Here is a 25,635-nt window from a genome sequence, read left to right on the forward strand (position 1 = left end):
ATTTTCTATAAATTAGAAGAAAGGACGATCCTTCCCCTTACCTGGTGAGTAATGCAGTTTACCTACATCTCCACTGCTGCTGCTACTGCCAAGGCTTGTGTTGCTCTGGGTAAGTTCACTAGGGACCAGCCCTGAGATACTCGTGTTAGGTGATATATTCTCTCCTAAAATATGGTCTTCAAGGCCAGCTGGGAAGCTGTAATCTCTCTTTGTTTCCTCCTTTAATTGAAAAGAATAAAATCCCACATACATAAGTAATACCTTTCCCAATGAGAATATATTCACTCTACCCTTTTCAGAATTAAACTCATCTATAATTCTTAAATAAATCATCATCATCATATGTTTCAAAACCATGAACTCTTTCTGTTATTTGGAATTTCTCTTCTGTACTCTAAGACATTCAAGCAATGACCTATGCTTTAAGATTATGCTGTGCTCCTAGTGTATATTAGGAGTGTGGGGTTTATTCCAATATTCAAAATTATAAAATGAAGGAACTCTAGACGCTCACTATGCCCAGTGTAATCAGAGACCCCAGTCCAAGTAGAGTAGGGGCTTCCAAGAGTCAGCCAGATTGTGGTCTTGGCCCCCCTTCACATATTAGGTATGTGACCTTGCAGAAATTACTTAACTTCCATAACTTTTAATTATATTATCTGAAAAATGTGGATAATGTAAGTACATTAAAATAAGGTTGTGGTGAGAATTTTAGCTGGCAATATGATTATTCTGAATAACAGCCATCATTATTAGAGGAATAAAACATGAACAGTTCTGAACACTGTAGTTCTTAACCACTGTAAGTGATTGTTGATGCTTTAGATAGAAAACATTTCAATAAGCAGTTTCCTTTTTAATTTTTGCTTTAAAGGAGAAAGACTTGTGTCTTCCTTGTTATAAAACCATATTAAATGATTTTTAAAAATTAAATAGATATGCAAAACAGGAAATAAAACACTTATAATATCAACATCCACAGAGTGCAGTAAAAATCTTGATGTATATCCTTCTAGTCAAAAATATGCATACATAATACGTTTTTACAAAATAGGATATTTTTAACCCATTCTTCTCATGTAGTTTATCATTAAATCTTCTACATTATTTAAATCCCTGCAACCTAATCTGATTTACTGATGTATTATTAAGATATTAGTAAATCCTCTACTGCTTAAACATTCAGAATCCTGTAAATTTTATGAGTCACACTGCTGAATTCACTTGAGCTATTTTTACACATATCCCTAAATATTTTCTTAAATTCTGGATAAAAGTTATGAATATTTTACAGACTTTTTATTCATTCCTTCACTTGAAAATATTTATTAGGTATATCCTATTTGCCTTTGCAGTCAATGGTACTAGGGCGATAGTAATGAAAAGAAAGATTAAGATCTGCAACCACCTGGAATTTACAGTCATATATTCCAAGTCCAAATTACTCTGTAGAAAGCTTTATATTTAACACTGCTAGATAAAATTTCAAAAGTGAAATGGCTCACACTGTTTTTTTTGTTTGTTTTAAATATAATTCCAGGTTAAGATGCTTTTGAAGTTAGCTTATTTTGTCTTTCCTTAACTGACCTTCTAAGTTCTTTAAATACAAAATTTGCCCACTCCTATCTTCACAAAAAGATATTATGATTAATTCTCTTTATGATGATTTTTAAAAGGATTAGCAGTTTTTCAAAGGCTATATAACAAAAGACAAGAAGGGCATTATATAATGATAAAGGGATCAATACAAAAAGAGGATCTTAAAGTCATTAACATATATGCACCCAATTCAGGAGCACCTAAATAAATAAAGCAAAGACACAAAGGGAGAAATTGACACTAATACAAAAACAGTAAGAGACTTTAACACCCCACTGACATCAATGGACAGATCATCCAGACAGAAAATCAATAAGGCAACAGAGGTCCTAAAGGACACAATAGATGAGTTGGACTTAACTGATCTCTAAAGGACATTACATCCAAAACCAGCAGAATACACGTTCTATTCTGTAGAATGCACATTTTTCAAGTGCACGTGGAACATTCACCAGGAAAGACCACATACTAAGTCACAAACAAGCCTCAAAAAATCTAAGAGGATAGAAATTACACCACGCATCTTTTCTGACCACAACAGTATGAAACTAGAAATCAACTAGAGAAAGAAAAATGGGAAAAGAACAAACACATGGAGACTAAACAACATGCTACTAAAAAACCAGTGGGCCAATGCTAAAATCAAAGAAATCAGAAAACACCTTGGGACAAATGAAAAGTAAAACATATCTTTATAAAACCTATGGGATCCTGCAAAAGCAGTTCTAAGAGGGAAATTCACAGTAAGACAGGCCTTCTTTCAAGAAACAAGGAAAATCTCAAACAACTTAGCCTACCACCTAAAAGAATTAGAAAAAGAAGAACAAAGCCCAAAGTCAGCAGAAGGAAGGAAATAATAAAGACCAGAGAGGAAATAAAATAGAGATTAAAAAAATAATAGAAAAGATCAATGAAATTAAGAGCCAGTATTTTGAAAAGATAAACAAAATGGACAAACCTCTAGCCAGGCTCACCAAGAAGAAGAGAGAGGACCCAAATAAACAAAATAAGAAATGAAAAGAGTAGAGTAGAAATAACAAATAATATAGAAATACAAAAACTCGTAAGAGAATACTAAGAACATTTATATCCTAACACATTGGGCAACATAGAAGAAATAGACAAATTTCTAGAAACATACAGCCAGCCAAGACCGAGTCAAGAAGAAATAGACAATTTGAAGAGACCAATTACTAGAAGTGAAATAGAATTGCCAATAACAAAACTACCTGCAAACAAAAGTCTAGGACCAGACAGCTTCACTGGGGAATTCTACCAAACATGTAAAGAAGAGCTAAAACCTATCCTTCTAATACTATTCCAAATTATTAAAGAGGATGAAACACTCCCAAACTCATTCTACGAGGCCACTATTACCCTGGTACCAAAACCAGACAAAGATACTACAAAAAGTGAAAGTTACAGACCAATATTCTTGATGAATATAGATGCAAAAATCCTCATCAAAATATTAGCAAACCAAATCAAACAACATATAAAAAGGATCATACACCATGATCAAGCTGGACTTATTCTGGGGACACAAGGATGGTTCAACATATGCAAATCCATTAATGTGGCACACGGCACTAACAAAAAGAAAGACAAAAACCACATGATCATTTCAATAGATGCTGAAAAAGTATTTGACAAAATTCAACATCCATTCATCATAAGAACTCTCATCAAAGTGGGTACAGAAGGAACATATCTCAACATAATAAAGGCCATTTATGACAAACCCACAGCCAACATAATAATGGTGAAAAGATGAAAGCTTTCCTGTTAAATTAAGGAACAAGACAAGGATGCCTACTCACACCCCTTCCTTCTATTTAACATAGTATTGGAAGTACTAGCCAAAGTTATCAAACAAGGGAAAAAAGGGTATCCAAACTGGAAGGGACTGCAGATGACATGATACTCCATACAGAGAACCCTAAAGTCCCCACCCAAAAACTTTTAGAATAAATGAATTCAGAAAGGCTGAAGGATACAAGATTAATATATAGCAATCTGCTGCATTTCTATACACTAATAATGAAATATCAGAAAGTTAAAATCCCATTTAAAACTGCATCAAAAGAAGAAAAAAACCTAGGAATAAACTTAATCAAGGAGGTTAAAGACCTACACACTGAAAACTATAAAACATTGATAAAAGAAAGTGAAAATGATTAAAAGAAATGGAAAGATATTCCCATGCTCTTGGATTGGAAGAATCAGTATTATTAAAATGGCCACACAGGGGCTTCCCTGGTGGTGCAGTGGTTGAGAGTCCACCTGCCAATGCAGGGGACACGGGTTTGTGCCCTGGTCCAGGAATATCGCACATGCCACGGAGCGGCTGGGCCCGTGAGCCATCACCACTGAGCCTGTGCATCTGGAGCCTGTGCTCCGCAACGGGAGAGGCCACAACAGTGAGAGGCCCGCGTACCGCCAAAAAAAAAAAAAAAAAAAAAAAAGCCACACTACCCAAAGAAATCTACAGATTGCATCCCCTATCATTTTTCACAGAAATAGAATAATCCTAAAATTTATATGGAACCACAAAAGGCCCCAAATTACCAGAGCAATCCTGAGAAAAAAAGAACAAAGCAGGAGGTATAAAGGTCCCAGACCTCAGACTATACTGCAAAGCTACAGTAATCAAAACAGTGTGGTACTGGCACAAAAAAACAGATACATAGATCAATGGAACGGAACAGAGAGCCCAGAAATAAACCCACGCACCTACAATCAATTAATTTATGACAAAGGAGGCAAGAATATACAATGGAGAAAAGACAGTTCTATCAACAAGTGGTGCTAGGAAAACTGGACGGCTACAGGCAAAACAATGGGATTAGAAAATTCCCTCATACCATATACAAAAATAAACTCAAAATGGATTAAAGGGGCTTCCCTGGTGGCGCAGTGGTTGAGAGTCCGCCTGCCGATGCAGGGGACACAGGTTCATGCCCCGGTCTGGGAAGATCCCACATGCCGTGGAGCGGCTGGGCCTGTGAGCCATGGCCGCTGAGCCTGCGCGTCTGGAGCCTGTGCTCTGCAACGGGAGAGGCCACAACAGTGAGGCCCAAATACCGCAAAAAAAAAAAAAAAAAAAAAAAAATGGATTAAAGACCTAAATATACAACCTGAAACCATAAAACTCCTAGAAGAGAACATAGGCAGGACACTCTTTGACATAAATCATAGCAGTATTTTTTGGATCTGTCCCCTAAAATTAATAAATGGGACCTAATTAAATTTAAAAGCTTTTGCACAGCAAAAGAAGCCATCAACAAATCAAAAAGACAACCTATGGAATCAGAGAAAATATCTGCAAATAATGCAACTTACTCAAAATATACAAACAGCTGATACAGCTTAATATAAAAAAAGAAACAAGCAATCCAATCAAAACATGGGCAGAAGACTTGAATAGATATTTTCCCAAAGAAGACATACAGATGGCTAACAGGCACACGAAAAGATGCTCATCATGACTAATTATTCAAGAATTGCAAATCAAAACCCCAAAGAGGTATCACCTCACACCTGTCAAAATGTCTATATCAAAATGTCTACAAATAACAAATGTTGGAGAGGATGTGGAGAAAAGGGAGTCCTCATACATTTTTTATGGAAATGTAAATTGGTGCAGCCACTATGGAAGACAGTATGGAGGTTCCTTAAAAAACTAAAAATAGAATTACCATAAGATACATCAATTGCACTCCTGAGTATATATCCAGAAAAAAAGGAAACACTAATTCAAAAAGAGACATGTACCACAATGTTCATAGCAGCACTATGTACAATAGCCAAGACATGGAAGCAACCCAAGTGCCCATCAACAGATGACTGGATCATAAAGATGTGATACACACATACACACACACTGGAATATTACTCAGCCGTTAAAAAGAATGAAATATTGCCATCTGTAGCAACATGGAGAGACCTAGAGAATATTAATGCTTAGTGAAGTAAGTCAGACAGAGAAAGATAAATACTGTATGATATCATTCATATGTGGAATCTAAAAAGTCATACAAATGAATGTATATACGAAACAGAAACAGACTCAAAGAAATAGAAAACAAACTTATGGTTACCAAAGAGGAAGGGGAGAGGGACAAATTAGGGGTACGGGTTTAACAGATACAAACTACTATACATAAAATAGATAAGCAACAGGAATTTACTTTCTAGCACAGGGAATTATACCCAATATCTTGTAGTAACCTAAAATGGAATATAATGTGCAAAAACTGAATCACTATGCTGTACACCTGAAACTAATACAGTATTGTAGATCAACTGAACTTCAATAAAAAGTTAGCAGTTTGGGGGACTTCCCTGGTGGTCCAGTGGGTAAGACTGTGCTCCCAATGCAAGGGGCCCAGGTTCGATCCCTGGTTGGGGAACTAGATTCCACATGCATGCCGCAACTCAGAAGCCTGCATGCTGCAACTAAAGATCCCGCATACTGCAACTAAACATGCCGCGACAAAGATCCCACGTGCTGCAACTAAGACCCCGTGCAGCCAAAATAAATAAATAAATAGTTAGCAGTTTTTGTTGTGCAGTATTGAAATCTACTGATTAAGTTGTAGAGTGACTTCACATATCTTAAAGAGATAACACAGGTGAAAGCTATTTAAAAAGTGAAGTGCTATGCAAATATAACATTATTAAATCAAACATTAATCATTAGTTCTTTCAAATCAACAGACTTAATGTGTTAGTTTAGACTGGGCTGTGGAATTATAAAGTAGTCCTGATATTCTATTTCTTCATTATTAATTTCCTTACATGTATGTTGAAGTCATTTCAAGAAAGAAGTAGGATATGCATGTTTTAAAATATTAAAAAGTTACCAGAAATATCTAAATAATAATATATATATTAAAAAATACTCCAAACATTCCAACATCAGACAGATGCCACACATAAAACACTCTTACCTCATCATCTGAATAGCTGTAGGCAGATGATACAGCTACCCACATCTTACTGGCTACTGTAGCTGCTTGTTTCATACCAGATTTTAGCACATCCATCTTGGGTCCTGAGAGTATATTGTCCAGCTTTAGCCCTGACAAAGAATTTACCACAGAACCCAATGAGCCATGTGGTGAAGAACGGACCAGTGCTGATAAAGAAGCTGAACGTTCTTTATGACCTCGGGAGGGAGTTTGTTGCCGGAAACGCCCAGTAAAAGTTTTAGATCTGGACACTGCAGGGGAGCTCTTTTCACTTTCAGGACTGTCCTGTGCTGCAGGACCATGATCTAAAGGTAGGCTTGATCTCCTCTCTAAAGGTTGAGTAAATGCACTGGTAGTGCCAGGCTCTCTGTTTCCCTCTCCATGTAGTTCCATACTAGAAGACTTGCTACCCAAGGGACTCTTTAGATTCATATAGCTTTCAATTTCATCAGCCAGATTACGTGCAATAACTGGAGAAAACAACTTATCTTCTGAATCAGGAGTTTTTTCTCCTATACATTCAGTGGCTAAAAGTGACAAAGGATCTAGTCCAGTTTCAACATCTTCCCTCTCAATAGCTTTAGCAACACCACATAAACTACTTCTCTTATTTACTAAATCTTTGGATCCTGCTTTCAAGTCTCTGGACTGATTACTGTCATTTTGTAGGCTGTCACATGTATCCTTTGTCACAGGAGTTTTAGCTACATTTTCATCAACCACAGGTTCTATGAACTCTTGGCTTTCCTCAAGCATCTCTAACACCGATGAAGATCTGTGCTCAGAATCCCAAGTGCTTTCAGACACACGAGTCCTAGTGTCAGCTGGATGACAGCTAATACTCTCAAAGCTATGGGTTCTTGCGATATGAAGTGGAGAAGTCTTAGGACTCGTCAGTGCTGCTGTGAGAATCCTGGCATCTGCTCCCATCATGATAGCCACTTCACTTGAAATTAAATCCAAACTGCTCTTCTTAAGCAACATTCCTGCTCGACTTTCAGAACTAAAACTACAGCTTCTCTCCGGAAAATGCTTTTGCCTTTTTTCTCCTCTATCACCATTCTTCTTGAGATTAGTAACTTCGCCAAGGACTGCATCTTCAGCTGGATCTTGAGTAGAAAACAGTATATTTGGTGTACTACCTAAAAAGAGAAAGTGCAGTATTAAAAATAAATCTCTATTTTCTGATGTAACTTTTATAAAAATGTTTTTTTCTAATTTTTGAAAGTGACATATACTTAAAGTAAAAGATTCAGAAAGGTAAGATGGTATACAGAAAAAGTCCAAAAATTACTCCATTCAACCCTGCCTCTCAGAGATAACATTTTAATGTATAATCTGCCTTTCATCCTCTATGCATATACACACATTTTTTAAAAAGATCGTGCAATATATACTGTATATACCTGTACTGTTCACTAAAGATATCACATCTATCAATAAATATACATCTATAAACATGTTTTATATTTTAAGAGTTTTATATTCAGTTTAAGAAATATATTCCACATTAAATAGCAGACCTAAAAAGAAATGATCTCTTCTATCTTGGGTTTCATATATCTAATTCAACAAGTATTTGCCAGGAATCTACCCTGCAGAAAGCAAATTCATAATCATAGAGAAATTATATATTTGCTATAGCCAAAGCCTTACTTCTCCAAAGTAAAAGGATCTAGAATGGAGCACTTAGAATCGGCAGATTCCAAGAAGCCTGCTAAAATCTGAATAGCCAAAATTTGTTCAGATATGTTTATTCCTTCAACAAATATCTGAATTCCTACTAGCACCCACTATGTGAGGTGCTAAGAATACAATGGAGAATAAAACTGACATAATCCCAGCCCTCACAGAGGTCAATCTTGTTTGAGCAAGTGGAACAAAATTATGCCAGTGTCTGTAGGAACCTCCCCCACCTTTGGGGGATGCAGGCAGTCGTTAACTCTTTGCTACCATGCAATTTTTTCCACGCCAAGACCAAAAGCTATTTCTAGTTGCATCATTAGCAGAACTTAAGTCTACCCATTCATATTTAGGATTCTCATTTTTTTTGTTTTTTGTTTGTTTGTTTGTTTTGTTTTTGCGGTACCCGGGCCTCTCACTGCCGTGGCCCCTCCCATTGCGGAGCACAGGCTCCGAACGTGCAGGCTCAGCGGCCATGGCTCATGGGCCCAACCGCTCCGCGGCACGTGGGATCTTCCCAGACCGGTGCATGAACCTGCGTCCCCTGAATCGGCAGGCGGACTCTCAACCACTGTGCCACCAGGGAAGCCCTCTCATTTGTTTTTTAAAAAGTATAATGACCTGGGAGTTTGGAAGGGAAAGTTGTCATTATGATAAGATCTTTTTTTTAATCTTCCAAATTGATTTCAAGGTTCTTTTTAATATTCCAAATTGGTATCTATTATTAATCATAAGCTTTCCAATTAAACAGAATAATAAGCATTTAGAGATATTTTTAAAGCATGTAAGGGAATTAAATTAGCCTATTTTATAACTCCGAAGTTTGTACCTGCTTTGAAAACTTTTAACAATATTTGAGAAAAGATCTTTGCAAATTTACTGGTTCTCATATCATTTCTAGGAAATTTAGTGTCACATTTTGTTCAATTTTAAAATAAAATTGACTGTTTGATATACTGGAAAAAGCCTCATTACCACCTCCTCTTTTCTTAATAGAACAAATCTTCCTACATCAAAATGTAACATGGAAATAAGATCAATAAAAAGAGAAGAAAATGCACCAGTCCCCAGACTATGTCCATTTCAATATTCTGAGAAGATTCTAAACCTCTGATGAAGAAAACTGCCCTCCTTTTTTTTTTTTTTTTAACCTGCTATTAATAGGTTGGGAAAATGGGATAAAGAATATATATATCAATTATTTTTTTCAAAACATCTGTAGCTCCACCTCATTAGCAAAACACTATCCGCTCACTCCCTGTAAAATAACCGAACTTGGTATCACAATTTAAAAAAAAAAAAAAACAACTTTAGGAATAAGGAGTATTTTCCACATTGACTTAAAAAGCTGAGCGAATTAATTTCTATAAAGTCATACAACAGATACACTTACAGATAGACTGCTGACTTTAGGGACGTGAACTGTAGCTACTACTAACAAAAGGCAAATGACACAGGCCAATTTCATTGTCTTTTAAAATCATACACTTAAGACGTATGCCTTAAGGGTACTTAGGAGGACTACACATAATTGAAGGCAGTAAACACAAATTCACGGGAGTCACACACAACAGAGTTATTCATTACAAATACTTAACCATAAACAGAAAGTGGCTCAGGGTACCTAGAATAATTGGGCAAAAATTAAAGACCCGCTGGTATTTTTGTGCAGAACGTTAAGTGATGTGAATCTTTTTCTTCTATTTCCCTTCAGGCTTAGGAATTACCCTGCCACACACAAGCCCTTTGGAATTTGACCACATAACTGCCTCTCTGTTAGGATGAGTATAGCAGGCCCGTCCTACAGTCCTCTCTCATTATCAACCATAGGAAAGGAGGACGGAACTCAGAACAAGCACTATAATAAGAAAAGGTATTCCAAATAACAACTAAACACACTTAATACCCTTCCTTTTAAAAATGAATTATCTTTAAATAACTATTTTAATTTCTTCTTTAGCACATTTATAGGATTCAGCTTACTTCTGGCTCTTTAGCATGTTCATTACAATTAAGTTAGCAATTTATAATGTCATTAAAGACACACATGTACCTATAGAAATGTAATTTAACTAAGTGATAACCAATATGTAAAGACTCACCAGTGCTACTTTTCCTGCCATTGACATCAAATATACCAGATGGAACTTTCACAATACTGCCGCCCCATGCAGGAGGCTCAGGAGGACTCGGGGGCTCTGCACTAGGTTGTGAATGTTTGGCCACAACAGCAGAGACATCGCATACCTCTGGGAAAAAATATTTGGGTGTTATCATTTCTATTTTTGCCAGTATTGAACAGAAACAAAGTATTTTTAAAATATATTTTATGTATTTTTTCTCTAAGTGGGGGTGAATACTTTTTCTCTATTTTATTACTGATTTATTTTATGCCATAAATGTTGCCAGTACTGACTGAAATAAATGCTTTATTTTAACATTCATAATCCTAACTTGAGCATTCCTGAGTGAATAAATTAAGGCTTTGGCCTTCTGTCACACTCCTCATCACTTGTCAAGTAGGAGAGGGGCTTGCTTCTGCATAATTCTAGAGCATAAAGTAAGTGACATCATTAAAGAAACTGTACTTTTTTGTAAGAAGATAGGAAGACCATCGTATTATCAAAAAGCCAAAATATTTCTCCATATTTCCTTAAAATGACTACTACAAATCATTTCTCATTTCTATCTCAATGAGTCCCCTAAAAAAAGGAAAACTACACAGACTATATTGGAACCTACAAATGAAAATTATCAACTTAGATATTTGAAGGACTTCTAGTGAAAGAGCATTTTAAAATAAAAGTTTGATGACTCAGAGTTTAGTCCTGGTTCTGTCACAAAGTAGTTATTTAACACTGGCAAATGAATACCTTGATGGGCTGCAGTTTCCTACAAACTTGAGGGCTGACCTACAGAGTCTCTAAAGATCTCTTAAATTCTAAAATTCAGAGACTACCAAAAATCTATCATATATAAGAGTACATAGTATCTTATAAGCCCAGACTTTACATTTCTGGAAATTATCACCAAAATTATCAAATAAGACTTTTAATTAACACAGGTATTTTTCTAAGTAAAGCTAGTAAACATCAGTACTTAACCTTCTGTTTGCACTTTTGTTTTGGTTATCAAGTCTCCTGATACTTGTTCTTCAGGCACATGAATTTCTGCATCATCCTTTATAAGTTCATCCTTAGACCCATAGCCTTGGTCAGACTGACCACCTGTTAAAAAGAATGTAGGCTGACATATAAATGTTTTCATATATTTATAGTCCAGCTATAAAATGTCAAAAGGAAATTCCACCAACTTACACAATTAAACTTGTAAAAAAAAGAAGAGAAGAAAGCTCATGAAGCACACGAAACATTTTACAACGATGGTAAGAATCAAAGAACAGTAGAAACAGGAACATCAAAGACTAAAAACCATTACACACTTGGAAGCAGTGAATCTTAATTTAATTTCCTTACCTATAAATTAGTAGATTTGGATAAGATGTTTTGAAAGTTTCTTTTAGAGTGCATCTACAGAATGCTACCTTTTGCGTAAGAAAGAAGTGGAAATAAAACAAACATATATCTGCTTACTTTTGCAAAAAGAAATGCAGGAATAATAAACCAGAAAACAAAACTGGTTACCTACAAGGGATGGGGGAAAATAGGATGGAAGGGATTGAGAGAGAGGAAACTTCTCTAAATATGGTTATCATATTGTTTTTATTTTTGGAAATGTATTAACTTCTACAAGTTCAAAAACTTAAATCAGCAAAACTGAGGGCCAGGGTGTAACTAAAACTGAATGCACACGGAAACAAACAAAACCAACTGTTTATGAATAACATGATCACACTGAAAGGATGGGGGAGGACTAATGTAATGTGTAACTTTTAACTTTTAACTGTGTAACTTTTAACACATCATTCTGAGTATATACCCTAGTCATGGGGGGTAACAGTCAAATCCTAAACTCCTTAGGTTTATTTCTCACAGGGGAATGGATATAGCAATTCTGAAATTATATTATGTGCACTGTAGGACTGAGCAAATGAGTAAATGTGATGATGTTGGGAGCCAAGATTCTTACAGTGGAAGAAGAGAGATCTTTAAAAAGTGAAATGAAGGAAGGCAAAGAAAAACCTGTGGGGCTGATTTGGAATTAGAAGTATTTCTAAAATACATACACATTTTTCTACCTCTGCTGAAAAAGTCTAGAACGACAACACCCTGGAGGGAGTAAGCATTTCTACAGCCCAGACATTCGTTTCTAAAATCTATTGCCCATTAAAAGGAACCTGGGATCCTTGAAGAAAAGGCCGATTCCAGAGCTCAGTCAGGGAAGGTACAAGAATGAGCCAGGAACGTTTTGTTATGCAAGAAAGCAAGTGCTCAAAAACATGAGAGGACATTTCTAAAGGACATTCAAAAGAATATTATCTTATAAATGTGAGGGGACAATAGAGTTGGCAAAATCACCACCTTACAGCCATCACAGTAAAACGATTGGTTCAGGCAAGAATCATCAATGGATGATAAATTTAAAAAAGAAAGTGTGATGAAAAAGAAGATATTGTTGCATAGTCTCAGTGTCTCTTCACAAATAGCTTATTATCTGCAAGGGGGATAATGGTAACTAATAGAAACCGAACACTGACATCAAGTGATCAAAATTAACGTTACCAATGAGGGGCAGACAGACATTGTGTGCCTCTGGGTTGTGATCATCTCAGAAGGATTTAACATAATTTTTGTAGAAGAGCCATGGATGCATAACCTAATCTAATCAAATTTGGCAGCATTCCACAAAATAACTGGACGTATTCTTCAAAAAGGTCAAGGTTACGAAAGACAAAGAAAAGGTGGGGAACTGTGCCTGGTTAAAGGAGACTAAAGAGGAGTTAAAGTACCACAAAGGACATTATAGCTGACAACACTGGAATACAGACTATACATTAAAGAAGTAAAACAATGTTTTCCTGAATTTGGAAACTATACTGTGGTTATGTAAGAGCAAATACCACTGAAGTATTAAGAGGTAAAAGGGCAAGATGTATGCAATCTGCTCTCACATAATTTAGGGGAAAAAAGTGCATGTGTACAGAAAGAAACTGATAAAGCAAATGTGTCAAACTAAAAGTGAATGAAACTAAATAAAAGTTATTCAAGAGTTCTTTGTACTATTCTTCAAACATTTAATAAGTTTAAAATTAAAACTGAAATAAAGGCAAGTTACCAGGGGATCATTATAAAGGATGTCAATGAAAAACACATAAAACAAAAAATATAGTGCCTTCCACTGTCTACCACTTTTTTTTTTTTTTTTTGCGGTACGAGGGCCTCTCACTGTTGTGGCCTCTCCCGTTGCGGAGCACAGGCTCCGGACGCGCAGGCTCAGCAGCCATGGCTCACGGGCCCAGCCGCTCCGCGGCATGTGGGATCCTCCCGGACCGGGGCACGAACCCGCGTCCCCTGCATCGGCAGGCGGACTCTCAACCACTGCGCCACCAGGGAAGCCCACTTTTTATTTATTTTTTTTTTTTTGTGGTATGCGGGCCTCTCACTGCTGCGGCCTCTCCTGCTGCGGAGCACAGGCTCTGGACGCGCAGGCCCAGCGGCCATGGCTCACGGGCCCAGCCGCTCCGTGGCATGTGGGACCCTCCCGGACCGTGGCACGAACCCATGTCCCCTGCATCGGCAGGCGGACTCCCAACCACTGCACCACCAGGGAAGCCCCACTTTTTATTTTTTCACTTTCTACCACTTTTTTAACTGCCTTTCAAACTTTGGGTTCGCCATATAACAAAAGAATTAAGCTTTAAAAAAACCTGCTATTTAGATAACCAACAAGGACCTACTATATAGCACAGGGAACTATACTCAATATGTTGTAATAACCTATGAGGGAAAAGAATCTGAAAAAGAATATATATGTGTGTATGTGTGTATGTGTATATAACTGAATCACTGTACACCTGAAATTAACACAATACTGTAACTCTGTACTTCGATTAAAAAAATTTTTAATTAAAAAAAATACTGCTATTTAGAATGACTTCTTTCAGTCATTTTTTTTTTTTATTGGCCCCCCTCAGAAAGTCTGGTAAAGCATTACGGTGCCATGAAATGGACACTAGACTGGGAACTGAGTAAACTGATTAAACCCAGATATGCCCTCAACAAGCTAAGTGACTCAGTATCAGGTACTAAGTGGAAAGATTCTGTGAGATAATCCTTAATGAAAAGAGTAACTTAAGCATCTGGGCTGGAAGTCTCCAAAAATATCAGATGATATCACCAGAAACTCTACAGAGACACATAATCACTGTAAATTCAGTATCAGAGCTTCAGTCATTTGAAATGTAGCTTAAAAGAAATATATGAAAAAGGGATCTGAAGTTTCTTCCCCAACTGGGGAATATGGAATCTTTATGCAGTTTCCCAGAATTACTAGTAAATCTTTTTTTTTGCCTTTAAAGGAGACAAGTTTAAAAATCCAGAGAGATAAGGAGAGTGTTTATCTATTATTATTATTAGTGAAATGGTTTCATACCACAAATTATTTTCTTGATTTTCCATAAATGGAATCCATTTATTCTATAAGCACTAGGAAAAAAATACAGGAGGAAATAAAATAAGGTGGTTTTCAAATGAAAGTCTCATGAAAATTCCCACATGTTGAAAGAAATTTAATTTATAAGCAGGATTGCAACTTACAGCTTTATGTTGACTTTCACCAATTTACACATGCTTCTGTAATTATGGGGATAGTTTTTAGCACAAGAATCAGCAGTTCAGTTTTAGCAAGCAAAAACCACCTTAACAGCTGGAATACTGAAATCTTTAACGCTCATAAAACTATTTGACTCAATGATGCTACAAACCACCCTCAAAATAAGAATTGTAGCAAGGCATAGCATATTTTCAATTAAGATAAATATGCTTTGCAAATTGATCATAAAGCGTTAGTTGGGTATTTTCAGTAGTATGTATATGATTACACGTATCTGAAGGAGAAAAAGCCAAGAAAACTAAAACTGCTTTCCACTTGCAACAGTACTTAAAATATAACAAAAGGCCTCTCCCCCACCCTTGCATGTCAGCAAAATTTAACCTAATAAATGGGAAATTACCTGAAGTGGTTAACATTCAAGGGTAGAATTAATGCACACGTGTATCCATAGCTTCACGTCACACAAGTCTGTCTGCACCCCACACCATGACAGCCAAGGACAAATGCAGCACCAAGAAACAGCACAGAGCAAAAAGCAGAGCAACAAAGAGTAGAGAAAAGGAAACTTCAGTCATTGAGACAAGTTCATCAGATGAAGCACAGGAATTAGACTCAGAATTCTTTTTAAAGAAAAGCTTGAGATATTAACAATAACAAAAAAGAAAAACACGAGAAGGATGTGCAACACACATATATCTGCTCAACGTGCTACTTTAATTAAGCTTATTTCTAACTTCAGAGGACAGAGATTATGCCCATAGCTTTGTATGTAAAAGCAGCTTCAGTAGTTTCTCAGATTTTAAAAAGTGTCATTTAAAGTAATGACTATGCAAAGAATACGTTTTTCTCGTGGTGTGTGACTTATTTTCTTCCCTCTTTAATATTCATAATCTCAAATCTTTAATAAATATTATCCACTTAATGAAAAGAAGATTTGCAATTGTGTCACTAACAGTCAAGTTCCTCAGCTCACAATTCCTTACAATTATATCAAATACTTTCACAAATTAATGATGAACGAACACAAAGAAGTACCATGTAAGAGCCTTTTGCACAGCACTCCCAAGTTTATTTTATACTATAGGAAATAAGAGAAGTGATCTGCAATCAGAGGTGTACCTTCTCCCCTTATTTATGTATGGTATTTTTTAGGTATTCATATTGCACAAACTTGAGAGAGGAAGGTCAAAGTTTTTTTTAAAAATGGAAGACTTAACATGAGAGTAAGTGAAGGGTTAGTAAAATCCAGATTTTAGTACCTGTGCTAGAGTGATTATCAGTGGAATCAAGACTGATTAAATCTCTGACGAAGACTGTGTGCTCCCCACTGTTAGCATCATTAGAACTATCCACACTACCGTGGCTCACCGTGTCCCCATCACTTCCACCTGTGGCATTTTGAGGAGCTAAAGATAAGGACAACAGCAGTTCAATAACTCATGCACTGGTAATCTTTGAAACTAAACATGAGTGACTCACAGTTCATTTAAAGTTGCAGAATACTTTCTAAATTTGTGAGAGAAGAAAATAATTTTGGACTAGGCAACCTCTATCTTTAGTAGTATATGAAAAAATCAAAACTAGAATTTCATTTACATTTACTGCCTCATATAAGTAAAAATTCATATGTCTATAAAGCTTATGGTTCAGCAAGAAAGTATCTTTCCAACCACATTTATTACCTGATATTGAGGAGACCTGTGACTTTTGCACGGTATTTTTAAGTGGCTGCCTAAATTGTGCCAAGCCACGTACCACATTCCGTACCTTCATCCATAAGAAGATACCACTGCGGGTACTGCTAGGCCACGGGCTCTCCAAAACTACCTAAAGGTAAAATAAAGGTTAAAATAATCTTTATTAGGAATATTTGAATTTTTAAAAAATACATACACATATAATATATACAAAAAGAATTCTACCCCAAAACGTCTAAAAAAAGTTTCTTAAATAAAAGGCATAATAAATCTATCAATCTTAATAAGCAGCATATATTGCCTAATGTCAATCCTACTTACCTTATTATAATAGCCGTAAGTAATAGCATTTGGCTTTATTTTAGCAGTTTTCATTTCAAATAAAACTCTCACTGCTAAGACAGGATGACCCCAAAGTCCACAAAGCTGCATTACTACTCGATAGCACACCTAACAAAAAATAACATCAAAGCATTAATAGTTAGCATATTAGTCTGTGACTTGTAGAGATTTTTAAATGACTTTACTCAATTCTTCTTTTCAAAGTTATTAAGCAATAGTTATTACTATTTTCTCCTTTGTTCTGGTTTGAGAGTCTCGGTAAACTATTTTTTAAAACTATTCATCAATGGAAGTACCAGCATTATTAACTTTTCCACATAAGACCTATGGGCACGTGTGCCGTTTGTTTCAGTAACTAAGTTTACACAAAGAAAACAACTATTATTTTCCATAATATGAGAAGGAATTCATTTTTAAAATCAAGCATGATTAAAATAGCTCTCTCCCAAATCATGTTCTATATTTTATGCCAAAGGAATTAAAAGCAGCATCTCCAGAATGCCTACATAACAAAAAGAATTCTATGAACCCGTGTCTTAAAAAAAGTATGAGAAGAAAGTTAAAAACACTGTAATATTATTAGCAAAGGCTTTTCTGAGAATATGTGTTTACTGAAGAGGGCTAAATTTGATCAGAAGAGGACGACTCAATGGGGAGCTCCTAAAAGTTAGAATATCACATTTGGAAGACAACAGTAGAAACCATGAAGAATGAAACAGGAATCTCATGGATCCCTGGCAAAGAGGTGAGCCAGTTTACAAAAGCAGTGAACAAGGCAGCCAAAGACTACTAGAGCTTAATCTGAGAATAAGAAAAGATACATAAAAAAGATACTCTTCTTGGGACTTGTAAAATGTCCTCTGTTTATAACAGAGCTGTTTAACAACTGTGAGTACCATAAAGCCAAGTTGCACTCTCTACTAAAGGGGAAAGTAAATAGATTTGAGAAAGGATATTTTATTCAAGAGATGAAGTAGGGAAAGAGATGTGAAGAGGCAGAGGATCATAAAGATGAGTACTCTAAAGCTAGAAATGGAAAGTTTAATTTAGGAGCAGAGGAGTTCAGAAACAGAGTAACTTCATAAATGATTAGGTTAAAGAAGTGTTAGGAAACTACATAAATTAGGAACAAATGGGAGAACTAGGTAAGATGTATGACGTGATTAAGAAGAATGTGGCACAAGAGTTCTTCAAATATCTGAAGAGTTGTCACTTGAAAGAAGCAGTAAACAGCTTCTGCAGTCCCAAAAAAGCCACAGGGAGGTGGAACTGAACTCAGCATAAAACACAAACTTTCTAACAAAGCCAACTCAAGCATAGGCAAGGTCCCATATATTACAGACCTTCAACATCTCAGGTTTAGGTTGAAGTTTTACTAAAATATCTTGAGGTCCTATTCAACTCTAAGATTCTATGAGCCATGAAGAAGTAAATCACTTTCTATGTCAAACTGGGATTAATCTGAAATTTTCCAAAACCATTCTCAACAATTAATTTATTCTGAAGTCTACAAACTATTCCTCCAAACTTCCAGGCTTACCGGTATAAGAGCCAGGCATCAAACTAAAGAAACAGTAATAATGCCAGGGATATAATTTTTTAATTGCAGTATTTTGTTGCCTACAACATGATACCTTTTGGATATCTATGCTAGATAAAAGATGGCCACAGACTCTTTGCTACTCCTCCCATGAGAAGTCTATGTCCCTTCCCCTTAATTGAGGAGGAAAGCCTCTGAGATTACATGGCCAATAGAATTTGCCTGAAGTGACAACTGTACCAGTTTCCTGGCTTAAGCCTTAAGAAAGGTCACTTTCCACTTCCTCTTGAAACAAATGCTCTTGGAGTGCTAAGCTATCATGAGAAAAGCCCAAGTACCACATGGAGAGGTCTGAGACTACATGGAGGAAGAGGGGTCCACCTGAGCCCAGCCTTCCAGATAACCTTGCCAAGGTACCTGGCTGCATGTGAGTTAAGCTGTCTTGGACCTTCCAGACCAGACCAGCTAGCAACTGATTAAAACCAAGTGATTCTAAGTAATACAATGTGGAGCAGAAAAATTACCGCAAATTCTTCCTGGATTTTCAGCAAATAAAATAATAAGATTTAATAAAATGGTTATTTTAAGCCACTAAGTTCTGGGGTGGTTTGTTACTCAGCAATGTACAACAATATCTATATGAATAGACTGATGAGACAAGATAAGCTTGACACAAACATTTCATTTCCATTAAAAATTTAATAAATAGTATTAAAAGCAAAACACACTATGCATTTTAACTTTAATTCAGCCTACATGGCATATGCTATTTCTGGGTCTCTACTAGTTGTATTTAAAAATCTACGTTATTACAACTTCTGCCAACATAACATGTAGAACACAAAGCTGTCAAAACATTAAGCATATGAATGAGACAGTGGGTTCTAATGGAGTATGAACCTAAAAATCAAAACCACTTCCTTGCTAGGTGGCCTTATGTGTGTGTCATTTCATCTAAGTTTCAAATTTCTTTCTTTGTAAAATATAGCTAATATATAACTGCCTCATAGAGTTGCTGGGAATACCAAAGGAAATAATGTACATAAAAATACTGTGAAAATTTTAATGTGCTATTCTATGTGTAATCAATAAACAAATAAAATGCATCAAATATGCCAAGCAAATATGCATCCTTAAGTTTTAAAATAAAGAAACATTTCTTTCTTCCAGTTGTAGAGATGTAATTACTTCAGGTGACTACAAATCTGTCAGTGTAACTTGTTAGAAGTAGGAATACAACAAATTAACCTCCAAATTTTTAAGCCTCCTATCAGAGTGTTTATTGGGAAAAAAGTCTAAAAAACTTTTTTAGCTTACTAGTCGTAATTGCTCATGTTAGAAAACAGGAGAATGTAATTACTTGTAACAAAGACTACCTTAGAACCTTAATATCTATAGAGGAGATTACTTTTCAGGCAATTTGTCTTATGAACTTATCAAAGAAACTTAATCAAGTATTGTGCTTTGAGTTTAGAGTGCAGTAACAAAATTAATACTAGCTCTCTCATAGAGCATATTTTAAAGCACATTAAAAATATTCTGTGCTTGCACAAAGTTAAAGCATATCTTAAAATATATCTTAGATATATTATCTTAGATATATTATCTTAGATATATCTCTATCAGAATAAGTTTTTTAAAACATTAAAATGTATGAGGTACAAAACACTACTTCTGATCAAGCACTTTTAATTTCCAAATAGTTTTTTTTGCGGTACGTGGGCCTCTCACTGCTGCGGTCTCTCCTGTTGAGGAGCACAGGCTCCAGACGCGCAGGCTCAGCGGCCATGGCTCACGGGCCCACCCGCTCTGCGGCATGTGGGATCTTCCTGGACCGGGGCACGAACCCATGTCCCCTGCATCGGCAGGCGGACTCCCAAACACTGCGCCACCAGGGAAGCCCTCCAAATAGTTTTATTAACATCAGATGAGAGAAAATGTAATCAAATGTGAGAATGGATATTTTACTTGTTTTATAACTTTACCTTTTCATTTGAAAATTTTTTAAAACAGATAATACTTAGAGAAAAATGAGTTTTAGTGTGCTCACAAGCATTATCAAATCTTAATAACGTACATGCTTTCTCAGTTTCAGATCTTTTTTATTTTATAAGAGGAGAAAATTACAGTTATTGCTGAAGCCTATAATGTGGCCCTCCTCAATCGCATTTCTCTTCTAATCTGGTGCTCTCTCCTTCTCCCCAAACACCCATTACCCTGAATTTTTATTCCAACTTCATTTTAAATTCTAATCCGGTTCTAAATAATCATTTTAGTTATTTTAACACCAAAAGTAACTTTTAAAGGGAAAAACAGCAACAAGAAGAGCTAAATAAGTAACTCAGTTTCTTCAACCGTTAGTTGGATAATACCACTACCTATCTCTGAGGATGGTTCTCAGGCTTAAGGGATGTAGCACACTGTTCACTGAGCGCTTACCATCAGCCAGGTACTCGTCTAGGCACACTATGTACATTAACTGATTTAACTGTCAAATTAACCATTTGAGGATAGGAACTAAATATTATATACCTCAGTGGGGCAATTTTATCCCCCTGGTGACATCTGGCAATGTCTGCAGACATTTTTGATTGCACGGAGCTATTGGCACCTAGTGCACAGAGGCCAGGGATGCTGCTAAACATCCTACCACGTACAGGACAGTACCCCACAATAAAAAATGATGTGGGCCAAAATGTCAACAGTGCCAAGGTTGAGAAACTCAGACCTCCATTTTCAGACACATAATCTGAAACACAGATAGGTTATGTAACTCACCTAGGACACAGGTCCTAAGTGGAGAGCCACTTACTAAAGGCCTATTTGCTTCCTAATAAAGTTATCTTGAGAATAAAATTAAGTCAATATTTTTTTCTATTTATCAAGGGCAAACAGTCTGGTCTAAGGAAGTCAGTCTCTGCTGCATTTTTTTTTTTTTTTTTTTGCGGTACGCGGGCCTCTCACTGTTGTGGCCTCTCCCGTTGCAAAGCACAGGCTTCGGATGCGCAGGCTCAGCGGCCATGGCTCACGGGCCCAGCCGCTCCGCGGCATGTGGGATCCTCCCGGACTGGGGCACAAACCCGTGTCCCCTGCATCAGCAGGCGGACTCTCAACCACTGTGCCGCCAGGGAAGCCCTCTGCTGCATTTTAAAGCAATAATTTTAAAATAAATGTATTTTAAAATAATAAGTATTAGCTCTATGAAACAGGATAACAATTTTACCTTTCCTACTTAATGAAAATATTCGAGGATACTGGAAAGCAACTGAGACCTAAATTTTCTTAAAAATACAAATAAAATTTATCTTAGTAACAATAACTCAATTTGTTATACTTGCCTCATCTAGAGGATCCACATCTGTTTTCCTCATCTTAATAAGTACATCGTATGCCTGCTGAAGTGCTCTGACCTTAGGATGAGAAACTCTAACATAGGCTGGGAGACAAATAAACCATAAACTGTAACAGTGACTGAAGAGACACTTGGCCCACTGTGGTGGATTTGTATAACATCTCTTTGCCAACTTTTGAGCTGTTTTTATCTCCTAGAAAGAGAATAAATAAAACATCATGACATTCACTAAAATTCATTAGTATGACAGGAAAAGTGAGAAGTAAAAGGAAGAGAGGAATTTAATATAAAATTTGACTCTAAAATCAAGCATTTCATAGTTTTGCTTTTGTGAATGGCTTCCTACTTAGTGCCCCATGGTTCTTTCTATAGAAGCACTTTATACTGTATTTTAACTATTTGGCAAGCAGGTGTCTCCTAATAGACTAGAAACTCCTTAAAAGCAGAGATCATTCATATTATTATAATACAATGGGTAACTAAGTGCCCCTCACACAGAAGGCACTCATATGTTTGATGAATGAAAGGGATTTCATTTATAGCTTATAGTTCTATAGAATCATTCTTGAAAAGTCAGAGTCTTCTCACTCTTCCCCCTGATAAAAAGTTTAAGATGCCCTAGGCTATTCCCCACCAAGATTTCCACTCTACCTTCTGTGTTAATTCCTTCACTGACTGATTCGTTAAAAAGACCTATTCCTTTGCAGGCAACATAGTCTGAGAAAGATCACAGACCTTCCTACCTAACAGTTTTATGGCATGTTTTCTAGTTCTGATTTTCATTCTGATTTAGGTGGAAGAGAGAAAAAGGTATCAAAGTCACCTGCTGAGCATTATCAAACTCTACATATTCCCAGAAACTATAGAGCCCTCCACACATGTCAGACTGCCACTGTCTGCTTTGCACTAAAGATCCCTCTGCTGGATGTGTCCTAAATAAACATATTGTTATGAGCTCTATTTCCAAGAGACTTGCCTGGAAAAAAAATTCTGGTGAAAATGAGATTTAAAGATGTAGTAGCAAAATTGTCACATTAAAAAAACTTGCCTTTATTAAGCTGATAATGGTTAAAAAAAAAAATTCCCCTCAGACAACACTGAGAGAATTGTGTACTATATGGGATTAAGGATCACCTCAGGTTACCCCTAGGATTCGAGGGACTGTGCATGAATTGGTAAAACCTGAACTAAGAATTTCATTCTGAAATTTTCCATGTTTTGTAGACCCCCAAAACATCAGTATATGTATAAAGGATGTTCAATTTTAACTCACACCTAACCATAGTTTAACTCTTTATACCTAAATCAGATATAGTATTAAAACAAGATGTCTAGGTTGTCCTAAGTTAACTCCCCTTAGAATGTAATATTCAGCAGAAAATATATTTACATTAACCATGAGGAAAAATCAAAATCACAATGAGATACCACTTCATATACGTTAGGATGGCTATAATCAAAAAGACAGAAGATAACAAGAATTAACAAGGATGTGGTAAAATTCCGACTGCTGGTGGGAATTTTAAATGATGTGCCCACTTTGGAAAACAGTCTGATAAGTTCTCAGAAGGTTAAACAGAGAGTTACTATATGACACAGCAATTCTACTTTAGGCATATAACCCAAAGAAATGAAAACATATAACCACACAAACACTTGTACACAAATGTCTACAGCAGCACTATGCATAACAGCCGAAAAGTAGGAACCACCCACATGTACATAAATGGATAAATAAAATATTCTACACAATGGAATATCATTCAGCAATAAAAATACATGAAATACTGATACATTCTACAACACAGATGAACCTTAAAAACATTAGGCTAAGTGAAAGAAGCCAGTCACAAAATGCCACATATGTACAATTCCATTTTTATGAAATGCGCAGAACAGGCAAAACTATAGACACAGAAAATAGATTAGTGATTGCCTGGGGCTGTGGAAGATGGAGGAACTCGGGGGTTAACAGCTAAAGGGTACGGGCTTTCTTTTTAGGGTGATGAAAATGTTCTATAATTGATTGTGATGGTGGCGGCACAACCCTGTGAAGATCCTAAAAGCCAGTGAGTATACTTAAACAAGTGAATTGTATGGTATATGAATTATGTTTCAATAAAGTTTTTTTTTAAGTGTATTTAGTTCCCAAGGTTCTCTTAGAACATAAACATAAGCATTCAAAAACTTCAGCCTCAATATTATAAGTAGGGTTGCAAGAAATCGATTTTAATTCATTAACAACCATAGTGGGTCTTCAAATGATTGCTGTGGGTGACAAGTCTAAACTATGAGCTGCATATCACATATACATAGTTTACATTTTAAATTAGATAAAGAATATCTGACCTGTTTAGTTCTCTTAGCCATGAGAGCTGGGCTGTTTGTAATGCTACTCCCAGTAGGGTGTCTACTAAAACAAAGTTTCAACTCCTGTGGTCTGTCAAAAAGCTTAAGGTCCAGTCTTGGAAAGTATTTGTAACTAAAATAAAAAGCAAAAATAGAACTGCTGATTTAAAGTACATTAACTCTTAATATTATGCCAGAATTTAGGTGAATATTACTAAACCTCAAAAGTACCCAATATTATTTTCCAAAATCCTTGTATAGAAATTTTTTTTTCAAAAATATAAGATGATGCAATTATAAGATACATAGACTATCTACATGGAAACTTTGGCTCCTCTGCATCCTATTATTTTCAATCAATCCCTAGAACACAGAGAACCCAGACATCTTGACAGAAGAATTAGTAACCCTTTCAACAGGACCCATGTGTTCAATGATAATTTATATTAAAAGATAACTTTCAGTATACTTTGTAATTTTGTTTTTCTTTATAAAAGTACCTTGCATTCACATTTACAAGGAAAAAATCCCCAATATTTTTATATTAGGGATGTGCCAAAATTTAACCAATTCTTTACTGTTGGACATTTTTAGGTTATTTCTCAATTTTTGCAATTAAGTATCTTTGTACATTTATCTATGTGAATACTTTTACTTAATTTCTTAGAATAATGCCCAATAACAGAGTTTTCTATGGTAAATATTTATCAAGAAAATAAAAATTATTATAATCACCATCAAATTACTTCCAGAGAGGTTATACTTACATACACTCTAACTAGAAGGATAGCCTATTCTCAAGCTGATAGATTAAAAATGCTTCTACTACTCATTTGGTTTGCATTTCTTTAAATACTAGAAAAGCTTAACATACTTTCATGTTATCAACTATTGGGATTTCTTCTCAGAAATTGCCTAGTTATTTCCTTTGGCCAATCTTCTTCTGAAATATATTGCCTTTCCTATTTGATTTACTTATTTGTCAGTATCTGCATTCCAATGTATAATGATCAAAGCCAAATTAAAAAAGAGTTCTATACTTAACATGCAATCAAAACAGTACTTAATTAAACCACTCAATCTCAGGTATACATTTTTCATTCTTATGGAGTCCTGGTGAGATTATATATTAATTCTATATTTTTGGAAAACACTTATTTTATATTCCCTTTGCCCCAGAAATTCTTTTATGAATACAGCCAAAGAAAATAACTGTGTATACACACAAAGGTAGAGACAGCAAAGAACTATAAATAAATCCACAGGAGACTAGTTTAACAAATCACAATAAATGCATGCAATGTGGTTATTTAAAATGAATGGCACAAAAATATATATTGGCATGGAAAAATGTTCAGACCATTAAAG

General features: G+C 35.8%; 2 protein-coding genes across 13 annotated transcripts in view; one reads left to right on the forward strand and one right to left on the reverse strand.

Moving 5' to 3' along the window:
• RPS6 (ribosomal protein S6) overlaps positions 1-25,635 on the forward strand; it is a 66,221-nt gene that overhangs the window by 29,996 nt on the left and 10,590 nt on the right. The gene's annotated exons all lie outside the window — the stretch shown is intronic.
• The window catches only part of DENND4C (DENN domain containing 4C), a 128,606-nt gene that overhangs the window by 24,343 nt on the left and 78,628 nt on the right, over positions 1-25,635 (reverse strand). For 7 of the 9 annotated variants that reach the window (XM_022573794.3, XM_089913186.1, XM_089913184.1 and 4 more), the window contains 9 exons: positions 24,268-24,400; positions 21,905-22,111; positions 17,006-17,134; positions 16,670-16,814; positions 16,247-16,393; positions 11,360-11,482; positions 10,358-10,504; positions 6,552-7,714; positions 42-219 (listed from right to left, as the gene is read on the reverse strand). In XM_022573794.3, the coding sequence (XP_022429502.2) occupies positions 42-219; positions 6,552-7,714; positions 10,358-10,504; positions 11,360-11,482; positions 16,247-16,393; positions 16,670-16,814; positions 17,006-17,134; positions 21,905-22,111; positions 24,268-24,400 (2,372 nt within the window). The remainder of the gene's footprint in view (positions 1-41; positions 220-6,551; positions 7,715-10,357; positions 10,505-11,359; positions 11,483-16,246; positions 16,394-16,669; positions 16,815-17,005; positions 17,135-21,904; positions 22,112-24,267; positions 24,401-25,635) is intronic. The other 2 variants (XM_022573797.2, XM_089913185.1) reach the window with 1 other exon arrangement.

Source organism: Delphinapterus leucas, chromosome 6, assembly GCF_059928025.1.
Source record: "Delphinapterus leucas isolate spDelLeu-1000000601 "Yukka" chromosome 6, BTC_Dleu_Yukka2, whole genome shotgun sequence".
Taxonomy (NCBI): domain Eukaryota; kingdom Metazoa; phylum Chordata; class Mammalia; order Artiodactyla; family Monodontidae; genus Delphinapterus; species Delphinapterus leucas.